Genomic DNA, 20,233 nt, shown 5'->3' on the forward strand with positions numbered 1-20,233 from the left:
ATGAGAGGATGGCAAAATAGCAACTGTAGCTTCAGGTATTCACAAACCAGAGACAAGAAGGGGACCTGGCAACTAATCAGAGAGAGATTACAGATGACCCCTTTGCTAACACTTAGATGTAGGACCTGATGCTGTATGGCAACTCCACTGCCTATTCTAATTTCTGGACCATGGCTCAAGGAGGAGAGGACTCCTTTCAGTCAAGAGGGAGTGGGGTACTAAGGAATAATAATGCTTGTAATCCCAAGGGAGCAGGGGTCCTGAAGAGCAGGATTGCTTCCAATTGTAAGGGAGGAGAGGCTCTGAGAAGCAGTATTGCTTCTAGAAGGCTGCCCATGAGCTTGTTGCATGGTGACATAATCCATGTAGACAATGTTGGAGTAAGTGAGAAGACTCTGAAGCTAGACCATAGATTATCTGTGACTTTGGAAATCAGAGTAGGTCCCTGATATATTTGCAAGATGACTTAAATTACTATCTTTCTTTTGATGAGCTGGGATTGATGATAGCTTTTCATCACAGTAAAACCTGAAAAGATAGTTTTTCTACCCTTATGACCACAAAAAATACACTTTTGCTTCAGCTTCAAAATCAATCTGAAAAAAATAATGATTTATATGACAACCATATACTTGATATAGTCTTTTTTCTTTCATTTATTCAAATATTTTCTTGAGGTTTTACTATTTTCAAGAAATGAATAAGCATGTACATTTACAATGTACTAGGTGCTGTGGCTATGAATAAAAAAATGTTAGTCCTTGCCTTTAAGGAGCTTACATTCTTCTGGAATGATATAGTATTGTTTACAGAGAGGGAAACACAGGACAAATATAAAATAACTATAAAATGATAGGGTAGAATAATAATTGGAAGAATCAGGAATAATAATCTGTTGAAGAAGGTGGCACTTGAGCTCAGTACTGAAGATCTTTACCAAGAGTCTGAAATGAGGAGGGGAAGCATCCCAGGCACCAGGGACCATTCAAGCAAAGACATTAAGGTGGGTAATATCATATCAAGTATAGGGGACAGCAAGTAGGTTTGTTTGGTTGAAGCACACAACACATAATGGTAGTTAAATGGGATAAACTGGAAAAGTAGGGTGGAGTCAGATACCAAATAGAGTTTGGATTCTATTCTAGAGGCAAAGGGGACCCAATGAAGTTTTTTGAACAGAGTGATGCAGTTAGTCAATAAACAGTTATTAAGCGCCTATGTGCCAGGTACTGTATTAAATGCTGGGGATATAAATTTATGAAAGAAACAGCTATTGCTGTCATGGAACTTACAATAAAAATTAAGACAATTAAGCAAAAATTTAAAAAGCTGAAATTGAAGATGGGGAAAAGATGGTCCTCTGCAAAGAGACACAATGGAGAAATCCAAAGGAGGATAGTTGGCTAAGAAATAAGAGATAGATGACTTGGGCTTGGGAGGAGGTCTTCACTCTGCCTCTAATCAGAGGGTCTCCTCACGGTCAGGAAGTACTCATCAGTTGTAAGACAAGGACTGACATGCTCTTGAAGCGTGAAGAAATTCCTGAGGGCATAAAGAAGTCCAGAGGAGTGAAGTTGGGCAGGAAATGTGGAGATGACTGACTTGGTGCCCTCTAAATTGGAGATTTTGGATAGATCTGTGCTTTAGCAATGGCATTTTTATACTTATTTATTTATTTTAAAAAGATTTTTCCACGGTTAAATGATTCATTTTCTCTCCCTCTTCTCTTTCCTCCTCACTTCTGGAGCCAACAAGCAATTCCTCTGGGTTATACATATAGTAACACCATTTTAATAGCTGTGTGGATGATCAGATTGATAGATAAGACTGGATATACTCAAGTAAGGAAGCAAGGGGCTATACTAAAGTAAATTAATATCAGTATGACCTGATTATGGCATATTTGAAAGCCACAAGGTGAGAGTGGATGGTTATTCAACTCTTCCTCTTGGATATTACGTTATTTCAAAAGAAACTTATTTACATTGTCCTTTCTTTCTCCTTTTCATAATAACTGCTTCTTGACTCACCTGGCATTGGATCAGGTCTAGCTGATTGTGACCTTGCCTGCCTGCCCAAGATGCTCCCATCATTGCCTATAGTAGCTGGTCGTTGCAATGAATAGTTGGGATGTACAGGATAGTCAGGGCTATGGCACCATGGGCTGCGATTAGGGAAAAGAGATGGTGGAATTTCTTTTTCTCTGTAAAAGAAAAGTGAAAATCAAAATTGTTTTTATACTAGACATACAATTAAAGAGTTGGATAGCCTGAAACTATGCAAAAATTAAGACAGCAATAACTAAAATTGCATTTCAGTTAGAAAAAAAGAGCTGTCTTCAAGATCTATTTATCAGTAAGAGAGACATTTATGAATTAAATAGGAATATGTGAATGTAACATATGGACCTAAAAGTGAGATCTGCATTAAACTATGAATCCTTTTGCAAACTCACTTTAGGAGTTTGTTCCCTCCATCTACCCATTTAAGGTATTGATCACCTCATGCCATCTTGCCACCTGATCCTTGGGTTATACTTAATTAACAGCTATGAACAAGATAATGTTAGGAGACAACTCAATAATGTGTTAAGTATGTACCTCTTAAGAAAAACTCGAACATGTTCTTCCAGAATTACTGGGCTTTGCTGATCTGCTTTTCCTTTAGCTATTACAGATTCTGGTTCCTGGATCATTTGTACTTTAGGTGATGTGATTATTACTGGGCTTCTATCATGTTTTTTCTCGGTGTCAATTCCCTCCCAAGCTTGCTTCCAGTAGATAGGGGTATACCAAGCAATAGCCTAGAGAGAGCAGTTCATCACTGTAATACATCATTCAAGAACATTTTTTATATTACTTAGGTCATTGAAATTATATTATCTATCACTGAATCTAATTTTAAAGTTTTTTTATGAGGGTCAATATTGCTCAGTAATGTAAATTTAGGATGAGAAGATGGGAAGAGAGAAACAGCAAAGTACTCTATCAATGATTGTTATGTAGAAGTAGGAGCAGATTAATAAAGGCCACTGTCAGAAGTCTAGCATGAAGGAGAAGTGAAAGGGGAAAATACTTTTAAATATTGCTTTTCATAAGAACATATTTTTTTTTGAAAATTTTATTTAATTAGTTAATTTAGAATATTTTTCTTTGGTCACAAGAATCATATTCTTTCCTTCCCTTCCCCCTACCTCCTCCTGTAGGTGATGCACAATTCCAATGGGTTTTACATGAGTACACATTTTTAATTTCAGAAAATTCTGCCCTCCAAGGGCATTTAAAAATTTTTCCCCTTTCCTTAATTGTACACACACACACACACACACACACACACACACATATATATGGTGATCAGAAAAAAAGGAATGGTGATCCATTACATGAGTATATAGAAGTAATAGATCTAGTGGATTTAAAAGATATTCCAACTGAAAATCCAGACTTTATGGTTCTTCATATTTCTGTAATGGAATTAGATGTACAGGTGCTACAATGGTCACAGAATTTGAGACACTGTGGTATGGCTCATTACTTAGTAACCTTAGTCCTCAAGGGGCAGAGTTGGTTGCTTTGAAGCAAGCATGTCTTCTAGCTAATGGTAAAAGTGCTAATATATATATATATATATATATATATATATATATATATATATATATATATATATATATATATATATATATATATATATATATATATATACGATTGTTATGCATTTTCTATATGTCATGCCACAGGAAAGATCTGGAAACAATGAGGTTTTATTACTCCATCGGGAAAACCAATTGCTCATGCAGAAATAATAACTGAGTTTTGGACGCTATCCAAAAACCTAAACAGCTAGCAGTGATCCTTTGTAGAAGTCATATTTATGGCAGAGATTCAGTCTCTAAAGGGAATCATAGAGCTGATATAACTCCAAAATTTGCAGCCAGAAATGCTCCAGTGTATGTAATGAATTTGTCAACTATTGAATCTGATGATCTAGAAAAAGCTTATGTAGACTCAGAAATTCAAAAGTGGAAGGAGAAATTTGGAGCAAGGAAAGAATATGGAATATGGGTTGCAGACACTGGAAAACTGCTGTTACCAAAAGACTCGTATACCTATTTGTGTCAAGCCATCCACACACAAGGTCATTTTGGTACTCAAGCTGTAGTAGACTCTGTAAAGAGGCAATAGGTAGCTCTTGGAATAAGTACTGTAGCAAATAAGATCTGTAGAAGTTGTTCTGTTTGCCAAAAATTCAACCAAGGTGCATTCAGACAGAAAGGTTTAGGTGGTAGACCTTTAGCATATTGTCCATTTGATAGTCTGCAAATTGATTACATCAGCATGCCAAAAGCTGGAAGATACAAGTTTTGTCTGGTAATAGTGGACAGATTAACTAAATGGCCTGAAGCATTTCCATCAAATACAAATACAGCTAGCTCTGTGGTAAAAGTGTTGATTAAGGAAATTATTCCTAGATTTGGCATACCACTTACCATAGACTCTGATAAGGAATCTCATTTCACCCAAGATATCCTGAAAAGAGTCTATGAGAATCTAGGAATAACACCCATATATCATGTTCCTTATTACCCATAAAGTTCAGGTCAAGTGAAGCATGTAAAAAGGGAACTCAAGAGTATAGTGGGGAAGATTTGTGCTGAAACTCATCTAAAATGGCCAGATGTTCTTCCCATAGCTTTGTTTTACATATATCATCTTATGAAATGCTCTTTGGACATGCTCCACTATAGGCAAAACCTTGTAAGAGAGTCTATATATACATCACTCTTAGGAGAAGATTGTCAACTTGCTTCATACTTAAGTGCTTTACAGTGTCTTAAAGAATTATATGATATGGAGTACTGATTCAATCTGGTCCATTGGATTATTCTCTCCATGATTCCCAACCAGGAGATATGGTATATGTGAAAATTTTTGCTAAAACATCAGCAACACAAGAGAGTTGAGTAGGACCTTACACTATTGTGTTAGTTTCTCTATCTTCCATAAAAGTTTTAGGTAGAGATTCATTGTATCACAGTTCACATATAAAATTAGCACATGATATTAATAATGAAAATGTACAATTATTGAGGAAGAAAATAAAGATGAAGATATTGTAGAAAATGACAATCATCAGTCAAATTGAGTCTGCAGTCAGAAAGATCAGTAAGGAGAAGACCATTCCAGTGGAAGAGGACATTCAGATGCAAAGACTTTAAGGAAATTTATAATGAAGAGGATCAAGTAATTAATGGACAAATGGATTGAAATTTTGGGTAATGTTTTATAACACAAAACAACATGAAACATATTCACAAACAAACATAATTATATTTACTACCATGGAGTTGGAGAGGAAGAATTCTTCAATCAAGATGAGATGAGAAGAGAAGGAAAGATCTGAAGATATAGTAAGTATATTACATGTAACAGTAACATAAAACTGACATAACACTAGCAAAACTATATAACATAGCAAACACAAATACATGAATAAGGTTAAGTTACATTGCTTCACTATTTGAATGAGTGAAACAGTGTATACAATGTTATAATTAGCTATAAATTAGTTACTAACAAAAAATAGTTAGATACTTAGTTTAGTATAGGAATATAGGTAGACAGAAGATTTTGCAAATAGGATTTTAGTTAGATAAGATTAAAATTTAAGATAGATAAAATGAGGTAAGATACTAAACTACACCACAAAAAATGCATTACAATATACATAACAACATATATTACATAACACAAATAACATATATAACATCACATAGCACACAAAATTATAAATAGTGTGTATAATAGGATTGTAAGATTAATTATATTAGAGTGTATGTATATGCATATATATGAAATATGTAAATATGTGTAAATATGAAGCATATATGTGTATATGTATAGCATAGATGTATATATTGTATGTAAAATTTATGCAAACAGACCACTTATGTTTATTTTTTCTATTACACGTATTTTGCATAAGTGAGTTTAATGTTTTGGTTTAATTTTCTTTGTTAAACTTATGCAACGTTGTGTTTATTGTAATTTTCAAAAAACTTTTCTGTAAGTTAGATGTTAATGCATTATGTGGTAGAATGTTTGTATTAATTGATAAAAGTAGTCTTTATGATTTTAATGTTTGCATGAAAATTGTGTTTATCCTTTGATTTTGATGTTATTTGCTTGTTGTGCTTTTGCAGATGTTTGTTCTGTGTTTGAAACTATAATTGTTATTATTTAATTCCCTTTTTTCCTTTCCTTGATAAATCCCTAGAATAGGATAGTATTAGATAGGTTAAGATAGTTGAATGTAGGTTGTTAGTTAGTGCACAAATGCCAAAATAGTTTTGCCAAAATAGTTTTTCCAATACAATTTAGGCTTTGTGCAAAGGGGGGACTGTAGCAAGGGAAGGTAGAAGTTGCAAGAATGATTGGCAGGTCTTAATACTTAGAATCTTTTATGAGCTGGTTGGGTCAGAGTTCCAAAGGGACAGCTTTCCAACTGACTCAGTCTGGAGCTGAAAGTAAAGAAGGAAGTTGTGTAGCTGAGACTCCCTGAACAAACCACTTATCTAGCAACTGGTCTTTGAGGATAAACTGGCTAAGGATGAGAGAAGAACCTTCCTGGTGGACAGATCGACTGGGGAAAAGACCTTTACCTTGCTGGGACCATCTGAGGACACCACAACTTGGATTCCTGATATCTGACCAACCATTGACTCTGTATGTGTGAGATTCTGGGTTTGCTAAGGGATTTATTCTTAAGTCTTTAGTTAAGATAGTTAGACAGTGTAAGTTTACATAATCAAATATAGTGGGTAAAAAGTCAGAGGCTATCCTTTCCATTATTTCTTTCCCAAAATCTTTCCCTTCTCTGTTAATAAACTCAAGTTATTTAAATGTGATTTTTCCCTTGTGTATAAACCATTTTCCCTTTCCTAAAATCCCCATAACAGTACGTAGGTATTTTATGATGCCAAATTAAATGTGTTGGAGGAAAAGACAAAGTCACCAAAGACAATAACACAGAGGACACTACCTTCAAATTCAGGACTGTGAAGTTTTCAAATGCATTGTGGATCCCCCAAATACCTTATTTTTCTTTAACCCTTTAGAGTGTCTCTCTGAAGCTGCAGTGGTTGTTGAGAGGTTAAGAGGGAATTGAAGGCTATAAAGCACACACACAACTACAGTATTGGTAAGGAGTTTCTGTTTTCTAAATATTCTACATATTTATCATAGTGATAAATTACAGTAAAGTCTGAAAATTAGACCTTTCTTCATAGGAAGCATTGGCCTAAAATTGTACACTTAAAATATTGTTCAGTCATATGTGAAACATATGATTTCATTTGGGGTTTTCTTGGCAGAAATTCTGGGATGTTTTGCCATTTCTTTCTCCAGCTTATTTTTCAGATGAGGAAAATGAGGCAAACAGGGTTAAGTGACTGGCTTAGGATCACACAGCTAGTGACTATCTGAGACTGAATTTGAACTCTGGACAATGAGTCTTTCTGACTCCAGTCTGGGCACTCTATCCACTGCATCACCCAGATGCCCCACACTTAAAATTGCGAAGTGCTAAATAGATACTTCTGATATATACTTTTCAATGTTTTGGATTTAAGCTGTAACAAGGTGAAAACTGTTCCATGGATTAATAATATAGCACTTTGAGGTTTCCAAATGACTCTCTAAAGTAGATGTTGGTTTCATCATTATTCCCATTTTGATTATGAGGAAACTAAGGATGGCAGCAGGGGAAAGAGGGCTTTCCCCCACCCCCCAGATCACAAAAATGTTGTTTTATGGTAATTCATGTTTAATTATTTGCAGGTTTTTATATTATAAAATTTTCAAATTTTCTATTAGATATTTAGATATTTGTAAAGCTAGGTGGCTCAGCTTGAGAGGCTTAGAGATGGGAGGTCCTGTTCAAATCTTACCTCAGACACTTACTAGCTGTGTGACCTCAGGCAAGTTTTTTGATCAACCCCCTTCCCTCATTGCCTAGCTCTTTACCCTGGAACCAATACACATTATTGATTCTAAAATAGAAGATTAGAATTTTTTTTAAGGAAGGGTATCCTGTTTCTTTAAACAGAGGAAGAAATGGAGGCACTAGGAAACAGAATTTGATAAATTTGATAAAGACTCTTATGCTATTTTCATGGATGAAATAATACTAGAGTCATGTGGATTTGAAACTGAGGAAATATGCAGATCTCCCAAAGTAATCATTTATGGTTTGATGCTTGGCCTTGTGCTGTTTGAACATTTGTATAACTGTCTTGGATAAAGACATAGCTAGCATGAGATGAAAAGGATCTCAACAGTAATCCAGTCCATCCTTATCCCTTCAAATACATCTCTCATTCTGCTTCTTCTTGAAGATCTCTGTCCAATGGAACCTTTTACATCCCTCTTGTAACTAGTTCATTTTTCTAACATTAAGCCTAAGCTTTCCTCTTTGCAACTTTCCCCCATTGCTTCTGATTTTGACTTGAGATCCTAACAGAACAAATGTAATCATTGAATCCATCTTCCACTCAACAGATCTCCAAACACTTGACTACAGCAATTCTTGCTCCCCTAAACAAAAATCTTCTTTTTCAGGTTAAACAAGTCTAGATCCCTCAAATGATTCTCATATGACCTGTAAACTCAAGGACCTTTCTATTATCTTAGTTACCCTCTAGTTTATCCCTGTCCCCTTGAACACAACAGTCACATGTAGTCTGACTGGGGCAGAATACTTTCGAACAATCATTTCCTTATTCGCAGAAGATTTGTTTCTCTTAGTGATGCTCATGATTACACCAGGTTTCTTTGTATTCTCTCATTACATAGTTTACTTAAAATTCAACTAAAAAACCCCAGGCCACTAAAAAAAACAAACAGGATTTTTTTTTCCAAATTGTGACCTAACAATGCCTCCTTCATTTTGGATTCATGAAGTCAATGTATTGAAAACAAATGTAAAACTTTTATCCTTATTACATTTTATTTATTAGATTCAGTCCAACATTCTAGCCTATGAGAATATTTTAAATATTGTTTTTGTCTTTCATCATTCACTTTATTAGCTATCCCTCCCAGTCTTGGGTCTTCCTGAAAATGTGATAAGCAAGTCATCTTTGTTGTTAACCAAGTCAGTGATAAAAGTGTTAATTAGCTCAACCAAATTCAGATCCTTTTCAAGTTGACAATGATGTGCTTTTTCAGTCTGGCCATTCAACCAATTTAGAGTTAATAAAATTATGCTATTTTTGTAAAGAACACCATATTAGGAAGATTATATAACCTACTGGATGGCAGAATCAGGATTCAACAAAATGTTGACAGGCTAGAGTATCAGTAATATGAAATTTAATATTTTGAACTCAAAATACATGAGTTTAAAAAAACCAACTTCCCAAGAATAAAATCAGGGGTATGTAAGCTAACCAGCAATCCATCCAGGGTTTTAGTGGATTTCATGAGTCAACAGTGTAATATGGGAAGCAAAACGTTAATCTGAGCTTATAAATATGAGGCATCATTTCTAGGAATAAGGAAATGGTAGCCTCACTGTACTCTTAGTCAAATCCCAACTAGAGTTCTAGGTCCAGGTCTAGGTACTACATTTTAGGAATGCTATTTGATCAACTGTAGAACACCCAAAGGAGGAAAGTCAAGATGATGAAGGCTCTTTACATGCTTTAATCAAGCTGGTTGAAGGATATGGCCTGGAGAAGACAGCATTAGGGTGTTGTCCTCATAGCTATCTTGAAATATTTGAAGGATTGTATCATGGAAGAAGCATTATACTTTTTCCATTTAGGCTCATAGCAGAAAAATGGTCTAACAATGAACTGCCTGAGGAGACAGTGAGTTAGTTCCCCATCACTGGGAGTCTTCAAGTAAAGATTAAGATGACCTCTTGCTAGATATAGTGTAAAAGGGATTATTATTTAGATATAACTCATTCCAAATAATCTTTGATGACCCTTTCTATTCTTGGATTTTATGAATCTATGAAATCTTCATCATGATAGAACCAGATATTAATAATAATCTTAATCTTAAACTAATATTGTTAGTGTTTTAGAAATATTTGATAACATGTTTAAACACAGTTTTTAAAAAGTAAGACCTTTGTAAAGTATCATGAATATTTCATGAATGAAATAAAAGTTCTACTTGATTTTATTAGTTTTTATAGGCTGAGTAGAGTAAAGAAACTTGGGTTCTAATCAGATTCATAGATTTTGGATAAGCTGCTTAACCTCTATAAGTCCCCAGTTTTCTCATCTATAAAAGTACAGGTTTAACTAGTTTCTCTGTAGCCCCTTCTAGCTCTAAATTCTATGTTGGGACTGAAATGATTTCTAAACACCTCCCCTGCATGAATTCCTGTGATGCTATGATTCCCTTGTGGACAAAAAGGACCATAACAATTTCTGATTTCACCTTTAACACTTTTTAGACAATTCTCTATCCAATTTGGATATATAAGAATGCACAGGAAGTAGTTGATTTGCTGAAGCCTATATATAAAGCACTATGAACAGAGCTTGTGCTTTATGACCTGGACCTCTCCTCCCCCTCTAAATAAGTATCTTAAATCTCTATGCCAAATCTTTAAATAAAAGGAGGTGTTTAATATGTAATCAAGATGCAAAAAATAATGAAGCAAAGAATAGAGTTCTGATGGCCTCCTTAGAGACACAATATTCTTAAGCTGTAATTCATGCTCAGGCAATGATTTTTATCTTGCCTTAGGCAAAAAATTTAGTTCTCTCCATGTCTCCTTTTTGCTATCTCTGAGATTCAAATCAGATCTTATGGAGATAACAGTAAATTGAATTTAACTTTACAAAAAGCCCTAAAGAGAAGTGCATGAAAGCTGATGAAAGTCTACCAAGGGTTATGAGTTATGGGAACTGGTATATTCCCTGGTGAATACTTGACCATTTCTTTAGCCTCTTTAGCTTTACTTTTCCCCACTACCTCCAAGAATCCAATAAAGTAACTAGGTTCTTTAAGGAGATTCATACTACAAACCTTTCAGTACTGAATATTGTAATGCAGACTGACCACAGAACAACAGTCTTCATAGCAGATATAATCCCCCCTCAATTACTGAACTACTATCAATTTCAATGCATATTTGATAACTTATTTTGTTAAGTATCACATCTGGCATAACAGATGAAAGTGCCTGCCATACCTGCAGGCAAAAGGACCTTAGTTCAAATCCAGTCTCCAATAATTATTAGCTCTATGTGACAATGGATAAGTCACTTAATTGCCCTGAGCCCCAGGAATCTCTATGATTTATGCACAAAGTTATGGAAGGTTTGAAATTTGTTTTTGGAGAGAATTCACATACTACTGAGATAATCGCTATTTTCTAAATTCAGATTTTTCAATAAAAGTCCCCTATATTCATTAAGTAATGAGTTTCCTGTCAATAAAGGAACTTTAGAGAGATTGAAAGAGCCATGATCAGAGATATTGTAAAAGGGGTTTCCACATTGTAGAGAAGGTTGGCCTGGATGAACTACAAATCTATAACTCCTGAAAGAAATTCTCATTTGTCTACTGTATTAATAACAATATGATTAAGTAAAATCATTGTACAAGTGAGATCAAAAGGCAGGATTTTAACAGTGGTCATAAACCTCCTCAACATTTCTCTGTCCTGATAATATAGTGGGCAGATGCTTAGGCATCATTCAGAGTCCTCATTACTACCCATGACACACTCCACATAATAAAACTGCTCTTTTATACCGTTAAATGACTTAATCAAGATTACTTAGGGATTTGAACTCCAATCTTCTGATTTCAAATTCAGGACTTTTTTTTGCTCTAAATGCCCTCCATCCAGTTTTAATAGTTTTGATTTCTTTATCTGAAAACTGCCTATCCATGTCCCTTGCCCATTTATCAATTGGGGAATGGCTTGATTTTTTTGTACAATTGATTTAGCTCTTTATAAATTTGAGTAATTAAGCCTTTGTCAGAGGTTTTTATGAAGATTTTTTCCCAATTTGTTGTTTTCCTTCTGATTTTAGTTACATTGGTTTTGTTTGTACAAAAGCTTTTTAATTTGATGTAGTCAAAATTATTTTACATTTTGTGATTCTTTCTATCTCTTGCTTGGTTTTAAAGTCTTTCCCCTCCCAAAGGTCTGACATGTATACTATTCTGTGTTTACCCAATTTACTTATGGTTTCCTTCTTTATGTTTAAGTCACTCACCCATTTTGAATTTATCTTGGTGTAGGGTGTGAGGTGTTGATCAATTCCTAATCTCTCCCACAATGTCTTCCAATTTTCCCAGCAGTTTTTATCGAATAGTGGATTTTTATCCCAAAACCTGGGATCTTTGGGTTTATCGTATACTGTCTTGCTGAGGTTGCTTGCTCCTAGTCTATTCCACTGATCCTCCTTTCTGTCTCTTAGCCAGTACCAAATTGTTTTGATGACTGCTGCTTTGTAATATAGTTTGAGGTCTGGGACTGCAAGGCCCCCCTCATTTGTGTTTTTTTTTCCATTATTTCCCTGGATATCCTTGATCTTTTGTTATTCCAAATGAACTTTGTTATGGTTTTTTCTAAATCAGTAAAGAAAATTTTTGGGAGTTCCATGGGTATGGCACTAAATAGATAAATAAGTTTGGGTAGGATGGTCATTTTTATTATATTGGCTCGTCCTATCCATGAGCAGTTAATGTTTTTCCATTTGCTCAAGTCTAGTTTTAGTTGTGTGGCGAGTGTTTTGTAGTTGTGTTCATATAGTTCCTGTGTTTGTCTTGGGAGGTAGATTCCTAGGTATTTTATTTTGTCTAAGGTGATTTTGAATGGGATTTCTCTTTCTAGTTCTTGCTGCTGAGCTGTGTTGGAGATATATAGAAAAGCTGATGATTTATGTGGGTTTATTTTGTATCCTGCAACTTTGCTAAAGTTGTTGATTATTTCAATTAGCTTTTTGGTTGAATCTCTAGGATTCTTTAAGTAGACCATCATGTCATCTTCAAAGAGTGATAACTTGGTCTCCTCCTTGCCTATTTTGATGCCTTCAATTTCTTTTTCTTCTCTAATTGCTACTGCTAGTGTTTCTAGTACAATGTCAAATAGTAGAGGTGATAATGGACATCCTTGTTTCACTCCTGATCTTATTGGGAATGCATCTAGTTTATCCCCATTGCAGATGATATTAGCTGATGGTTTTAGATATGTACTGTTTATTATTTTTAGGAATGACCCTTCTATTCCTATGCTTCCTAGTGTTTTTAATAGGAATGGGTGTTGTATTTTATCAAAGGCTTTTTCTGCGTCTATTGAGATAACTCCATCCAGTTTTAACATATTTGGTGTTGGAGAGCCAATGCTGTCAATTTATCTGAATCTATAAATCCTGGGTAAGTTGAAGGGATGAGAGGACACCAGAAGGTTTATGTTATTAAGTTAAAAGCAACTATTAAGAATCTGACACTGACTTGACCATCAGGGTTACACAGGATGGTTGTACAGTTGGGACTTGTTCTAAACTTGTCTTGTTCCTTCCAAAGAAAATCTGATGGTGGCTGATGCTTCACCTCAGAAGTTGCAGCCCAAACCTATAGGAAACAGAAAAAAGAAATCAGTCTCCAACTAAATAATCGATTTCCAGGTTGATGAACTCTTTGATTCTCTTGTTAGGTGTGGGTCAACTCAAGTAAGAATCAGAGTACTTTATGTATTAAATATTTGGTAGGGAATCTACATGTTATTGTTCACAAAATTTCTAATAAGTCATGGATATAATATAAAAATTATTAATATCAAAGACATTATATGTCTGAAGGATAAAACTGTGGCAATATATTACCAAAGTTGGCATTTATCCAGAGAATAGAACAGTGCAATTGAAAGGGCAAGATTAAGATTTCATTAGGATGAAGAGATTTTCTTGACTACTAAGTTGGATCTGGAACTTCTCAGGAGGACCTTTTTTTTTTATGATAAACAGATGACATCAAGAGTGTCAGCAGCTACTGCCACTCTAAGAAGAAAGTGTGTGTTGGTGGGAAGTAACTTTTTGTTCAGGATAAGGAAGTGACAGTTGACATCATAGATCCAATCGGGAGGGTAACTGTATTTTGAGGACAGAAACATTTGAAATGTGTCAGAAAATATTGAACAGATACCAAATCTGATGAGTACCATGCCATGTATTCTTGGTGATTTGAGTGGGCATTAATTATACCATCAGAAAGAACTCTGAAATAATCCTAATGAAGAAATTGAAGAATTTTGGCACAAGGATGATATTTTCATCACTGTTGCCAAGCAAAGCCAGGAATTTTGGACAAGAAGGAAGGATATAGGAAATAAACAGCTAGCTTAGAAAATGGATTCAGAAAAATGAATTTAGCTTTCTGGAACTTGAATTAAAATGTAGGGCACTCTAAAAATCTTAAAAACAATATTTCCAAGGCATAATTGTGGTAAGGGCTAGGTAATGGGGGATAAAGGTCATAGAACTAGAGGTCTCTGAGGCCAGATTTGAACTCCAGAACTCCAGTCCCAGCACTCTATCCACTATGCCACTTACCAGTGGATAGACTAGAGGATAACGTGATTATATGGACTCAGAACTAGTTGAATGACAAAATCTAAAGAATGTTGGTGAATTTCAGCCTGGAGAAAGGACTCTAGTGGAATAATGAAATCAGCCACTTTTGTCTGTGTTCATTTCATCATCTCCATCAATGACTTGAATGAGGCATAAATCACTTCCTTATCAAATTTGTGAGTGACATAATGAAGGGAGTTAGCATATCAGATAAAATTAAAATCTCTTGAGTCCTGAATATTAAAGGACATACCATAAAATAATTTTAAAAAGAACAAAATCAAGTACCTCTCTTACAGCTATGTCTTGTAGAGAATTCTTAGCCCAACAAGGGGTATAGATAATCACAAAAGGTCAAATATAATTTCAATTATATAAAATTGAAGTTTTCAGAAAAGCAAAATCAATGCAATTAGGATAAGAAGGGAAGTGACCAACTGGAGGAAAAACTTATGCTTCCAGTATCTCTGAAATCCAAGATAAAAACTGAATATAAGAATAAGAGTAATTCTCAAATGGGCAACTGGATTGTACATATGATCAAATAGACCTACAGATCATTGTTGTTGTTTGTCCTTCATTTTCAAAAAGGACCAATGACATCATAAGTTGATGTCTTGACTTGTGTGTGAATTCGATTTAAGTGAGGCAGAGTTGCACACTCTCTCTTCAGTCAGAGCCTGAAATGATTTAAGAACCATATAAAATATTGCTTCAAATTACTAATAAGTAAAGAAAAAGTATTTTATCTCACAAGCAGAAAATTAGCAAGAATGACAAAGGAACGAATCAGTGCTGTAGAAAAGGTTGTGGAAAGATAGACTAATACATTGTTGTGAAAGCTGTGAATTAGTCTAAGCATTCTGAGAAGTAATTTAGAATTATGGTAAGAAAATATCTCACATATCACAAGGCAGTCAAAAGCCAGATCTCATAGACCCAAATATTTTTATAATATATTTTATTCTAAAAATTATAATTATAAATAATATATTCTGTGATAAATATATTTAAATATAATATATTTATATGATATTTTTATAGTAGGCAAACTAGAAACAAAGTAAAGACCCTTCAATTAGAGTATATATGAGTATACAAATTCTGGTACATGAATTTAATGGAATATTACTGTACCTTAAGAAACAACAAATATGAAAAATTCACAGAAGCATGGGAAGATACAAGCTAGTGTAAAATGAAGTTAGGCAAACTAAATATATTATAGCTACAACAATGCAAACAAAACATGAACATTGTAATTATAATGACTGGGCTTGGCCTAGAAGCAAAGATATTGGAATGTCCCTCTTGCTCTTCTTTTTTTTTTTAACTTTTTTTAAACATCTATTATTGGATTCAGTTGACATGCTAAACTATCTTTCATTTCCTTTTTTATTATTCATTAAAATGTATGCCTCCCATATATATATATATGTATATGTACATATATATATGAAATTAAAATTATTAGTAAAAGATATCCTTACAAAAACATCAGGATTCCAAAAGATCTTTATAGTCCAGAATTTTAGTTTATTCTAATTTTGGTGAAACATAACAAGCATATATAATTGTAAAGTCCTCTACCTCTATTCATGCTAACAAAATCAGTTGCATAATGGCAAGATTGAGTAGGAATGGCTAAAAAAAGCAGTTCATGTAAAAAAAAAAGAATTTTAGTAAACTACCAAGATTAGTCATCAGGACAATGAGATAACTTAAAAGCAAAAGAAAACTAATATATATCTTAGGCTGCATTAAGGTACATAGAGGATTGATGGGAAGAGAAGTGATGAATTCACTCTGCTCTGCCCTGGACAGACCACATTTGGAGCACTTTGGAAGGACTGGTACCACAGGTTAGAAGAGATGCTGAAAGCTGGCAGGAATCCAAAGGAAGGGGACCAAGATGGTGGGGTGATGCTGTAGGATATTCAGGTAAATTAGGAATAGTCTGAGGAAGAGGGGCACATAAAAAATGCCTTCATCCCTGAAAGAGATTATATAATGCCTTAGGTAATATTAAAAAGCTCCAAGAGTTTTCATGAAGTTTCAAGTATTAAATATATGAGATAATGCTATTTTAATTTATCATCAAAGGATGATCATGTGAGAAAGAGTTGATGAGAATAGAGTAAGAATCAAAGAGTAATAAACATGGAAGGATATTTCATAACAATTAGATCTACTTAAAAGTTGAAAGGACCATTTCAGGAGGTCAAATGCCCTGTGACTGAGACCTTCAAGAAGAACCAGATGGATCCTTGGCTGTCCATTTTAAAGACAGGTTGTATGCTTTGAGGAAAGGTTAGTCTAAGAGCCTTTTGAGGAGATTTTCAATTGTAATTCTATGTTTCCATAATACAGTTATTAATATGAAATTAATGGATCTTTGCACACATTGTTCAGTAGATTTATATCTTATACTCACAGTTACTGTAGTATTGGCTGCCATTCTAATGTTTGGGTGGAATTTGTACAAAGAGACTGCATGGCCATTCACATTTTGTTGGAGAATATGATCTCCAATTGCCAGTTCGTTGTTAGAACAGTTAATTAGCTTCACAAACAAACCATTGGCATTCACTTCAACTATCTTAAGGTCTCCAAGAGCACTATAAAATAACACAAGATGCTTTTAAATGGTTGTATCTTTGTGATCAAAGCAGTTTAATAGTAGAATAATACAAGAATCTGGCATGCTATTTTTAAAAATTCCATGAAAAATCTATTATTATAGGGATGCTGTAGGTGACAGTGGAAAGAACATTGCATTTAGATCTTGGGTCAAAGGACTTGGATGTAAAAATCCTGGCTCTGTTACTTCCTACCCAAATGAAATGACCTTGTGCAATTTGTATCATCTCTCTGGGTTTCCTCAACTATAAAATGAGGTAGTTTGTTGTTGTTTCAGTTTAGTCCAACTTTTTGTGACCCCATCTGGTGTTTTCTTAGCAAAGATACTGGGAGTGGTTTGCCATTTCCTTCTTCCAGCTCAATTTGCAGATGAGGAAATTGAGACCAATAGAATTAAGTGACTTGTCCAAGGTCACAGAGCTACTAAGTGTCTGAGGCCATATTTGAACAGGGAAGATGGAGATTTTTGACACCAAGCCTGGAGCTCTATCCATTATATACCACCTAGTTGTGTATATGAACGTCAGGTTTCATGCTTTGGGTAAAGACTAGCTTAAATGACTTTTGAGGAGACTTTCAACAGTAATTCTATGCTTTTATAATAGTAATTAGACCGAATGAATGACTTAAGGGAACTATGAGTTTATATAATCTTTTTTTCCAGATCTAAAGTTAGTATCCTTTGATTTTTCAAGGATAAAACATAATATTAAGAAAAACTGATCTAGTTATAGTTTAGGCCTTGACATTATATGACTTTAGTCATATCTTAAATTTTTATGATTCCTTTCCCTTTTTTTTTTTTTACAAAATTGCTATCTTCATTAAAGGACTTATGTGAAATATAAATTTGGGGGGAACATGAGATTATATTTATTTGAATTTATTATCTGTATTCATTTCTTGTTGAAAGCCTTAAAGTAGAAGTGTTATATTCTGCCATTATAGCATTTAATCTCTGTCTATTTTCTCATCTGAAAAATGCGGATAATAATGCCTGCCCTAAGTATTTCGGAGTTGCTAAAACAAAATGCAAAAATATACATGGAAAATAATGCATCTATTTTTAAATGAAGAAATTAAGTAGCTCTGTATTTCCAGTTATCAAAATACTAGGTCTTTTTATCTCTAGAAAAATTGTTCAGACTGATTTTCTCATAAGAAGTTTAATGGGAGAAAACCAAGTTGTCTTTTTTTTCCTGAATACTTCATATGTTTATTGTATGACACCAAGATATTTATGTAGCACAGTTGTCTGTGATATGATCATTACACTTCAATTTAAGAATATTACTATGGGGGTAGCTGGATAGCTCAGTGGATTGAGAGCCATGCCCAGAGCCAGGGGATTCTGGGTTCAAATGTGACCTTAAATACTTGCTGGGCAAGTCATTTAAACCCCATTCTCCAGCCCTTACCTCTCTGCCTTAGAACCAAAATGTATTATTGATTCTAAGATAGAAGATAAAGATAATATATATATATATATATGTATATATATATATATATTACTAAAATCAATGTTTTGAAATTTTTTCTTATTTTATCTTGCTCTAGGTAGTTCCTATGGTGGAAGAGAGGGATAAAGATATTGACCTTTAAAAAAAACAAGTCCAACGGCTGCTCTAGGTTTCCTTCCCTCTTACTGAATTATATTTTTAAAAACTAAAAATAACACAAGTCATTAGTATTTCTTTTCCACCCTAATGACAGGTAGCATTAAGCAAGCTTTGATGGATTGAGTCACTTTCTGAAATTACTTTGTCAAGTTGAGGTCATTTCTCCTAGTCTAAACTGTTCAGCTGGGTTATTCAAAGGCTAGTGCTAATAAGATCAACATTTTGACTTCACAGGCTGGAGAACTCTCCAATAAAATAAAATTTTCCTGGCTATAGATTCTAGCTCCAAGGTGGTCTGAGTGGAAGCATGGATGACCTAGAAAAAAACTGATAGAAAAACATCCAGAAACAAAGGATCACACAGAGATAGAATCAGGATTTAAGACACAAAATGTGTCTGGGAAATCATCTAATCTAAAAATTCTTGAACTTTTGGGGACCCATAAACTTGGATGGAAGAATATTTTTAAAACTGTATTTCACTATAATTATTTTCCCTTATAATCCTATGCATCTCTCTCTCTCTTTTAATTTTAAAATATTATTCTGGAGAAGGATTTCTTAGTTTCTTAGGACCAGAGGGGTCCACGACATAAAAAAAGGTCTAGAATTCTTGGTCAAGTATAACCTCGTCATTTTAGGCATATGGAAACAGAGGCTCAGAAACCTTGACTTGTTCCAAATTCCTTATTGGTTTGATAGCAATGCCAGTGTTAGAAATTAATCTCTCCAGTTTTTAGCTCATTGTTCTTTCCTACCATCTTCAACATGTTTCCCTTTAGCAAAATCTGATGTGGTCTTTAAAGAAGAAACCCAAGTTCATTTTGGCAAGCACTTGAAATGGATCTGTATATTTGATCTGAGGTACATTTATAGTTTTTGTTGTTGTTTACTTTTTGTCAGTGCTATATACTAGCATGTATAATGTATATATATATATACCTATATACATAGCAATCAATCTTAGAATTTGGGGTATTTGGGGAATGGTTAATTTCTTACCAACCAAATGCCTGCTTTTCTTTCCTTGAAAGAGAACATTCACTATCATTATACTCCACTCTAGAAATGAAACGAAACATTCTATTTTATTTTACAAATGTTATCATTTTGTGAAATTTTTAACAAACAGAAGCTTCTTTTGTGTCTTTCTGGGTGGTACTAAGCATTAGTTTATAAATTGTGTATTTAAATAGACAAACAAGTCATTGCAATGTCTTGAGTTTTTTAAAAAAATTACTCATACATGCAATTAATTGGTATACATGCTTTCTCTTAAACCTTCATTATTCAAGAGTGATATTCATTAAACTTAAAAGATGCCTTAAGTTTAATATATTAGCTGCATATAATTTGCTTTACCAAAAGA

General features: G+C 34.1%; 1 protein-coding gene and 1 long non-coding RNA gene across 19 annotated transcripts in view; one reads left to right on the forward strand and one right to left on the reverse strand.

Annotated features, from left to right (window-relative positions):
* Positions 1-20,233, reverse strand: part of LMNTD1 (lamin tail domain containing 1) — a 147,947-nt gene that overhangs the window by 30,798 nt on the left and 96,916 nt on the right. For 15 of the 17 annotated variants that reach the window (XR_008912214.1, XR_008912212.1, XR_008912213.1 and 12 more), the window contains 5 exons: positions 19,867-19,926; positions 17,040-17,223; positions 13,488-13,607; positions 2,601-2,803; positions 2,031-2,203 (listed from right to left, as the gene is read on the reverse strand). Coding sequence is in view for 14 of the 17 variants with exons in the window: in XM_056799416.1 (XP_056655394.1) it covers positions 2,031-2,203; positions 2,601-2,803; positions 13,488-13,607; positions 17,040-17,223; positions 19,867-19,926 (740 nt within the window). In the remaining 3 variants the exon portion in view is untranslated. The remainder of the gene's footprint in view (positions 1-2,030; positions 2,204-2,600; positions 2,804-13,487; positions 13,608-17,039; positions 17,224-19,866; positions 19,927-20,233) is intronic. The other 2 variants (XM_056799418.1, XM_056799417.1) reach the window with 1 other exon arrangement.
* Positions 1-20,233, forward strand: part of LOC103093965 (uncharacterized) — an 81,343-nt gene that overhangs the window by 20,699 nt on the left and 40,411 nt on the right. For both annotated transcript variants that reach the window (XR_001624814.2, XR_001624816.2), the window contains exon 2: positions 7,115-7,197. This is a non-coding gene — a long non-coding RNA (uncharacterized LOC103093965). The remainder of the gene's footprint in view (positions 1-7,114; positions 7,198-20,233) is intronic.

Source organism: Monodelphis domestica, chromosome 5 (assembly GCF_027887165.1).
Source record: "Monodelphis domestica isolate mMonDom1 chromosome 5, mMonDom1.pri, whole genome shotgun sequence".
Classification (NCBI taxonomy): domain Eukaryota; kingdom Metazoa; phylum Chordata; class Mammalia; order Didelphimorphia; family Didelphidae; genus Monodelphis; species Monodelphis domestica.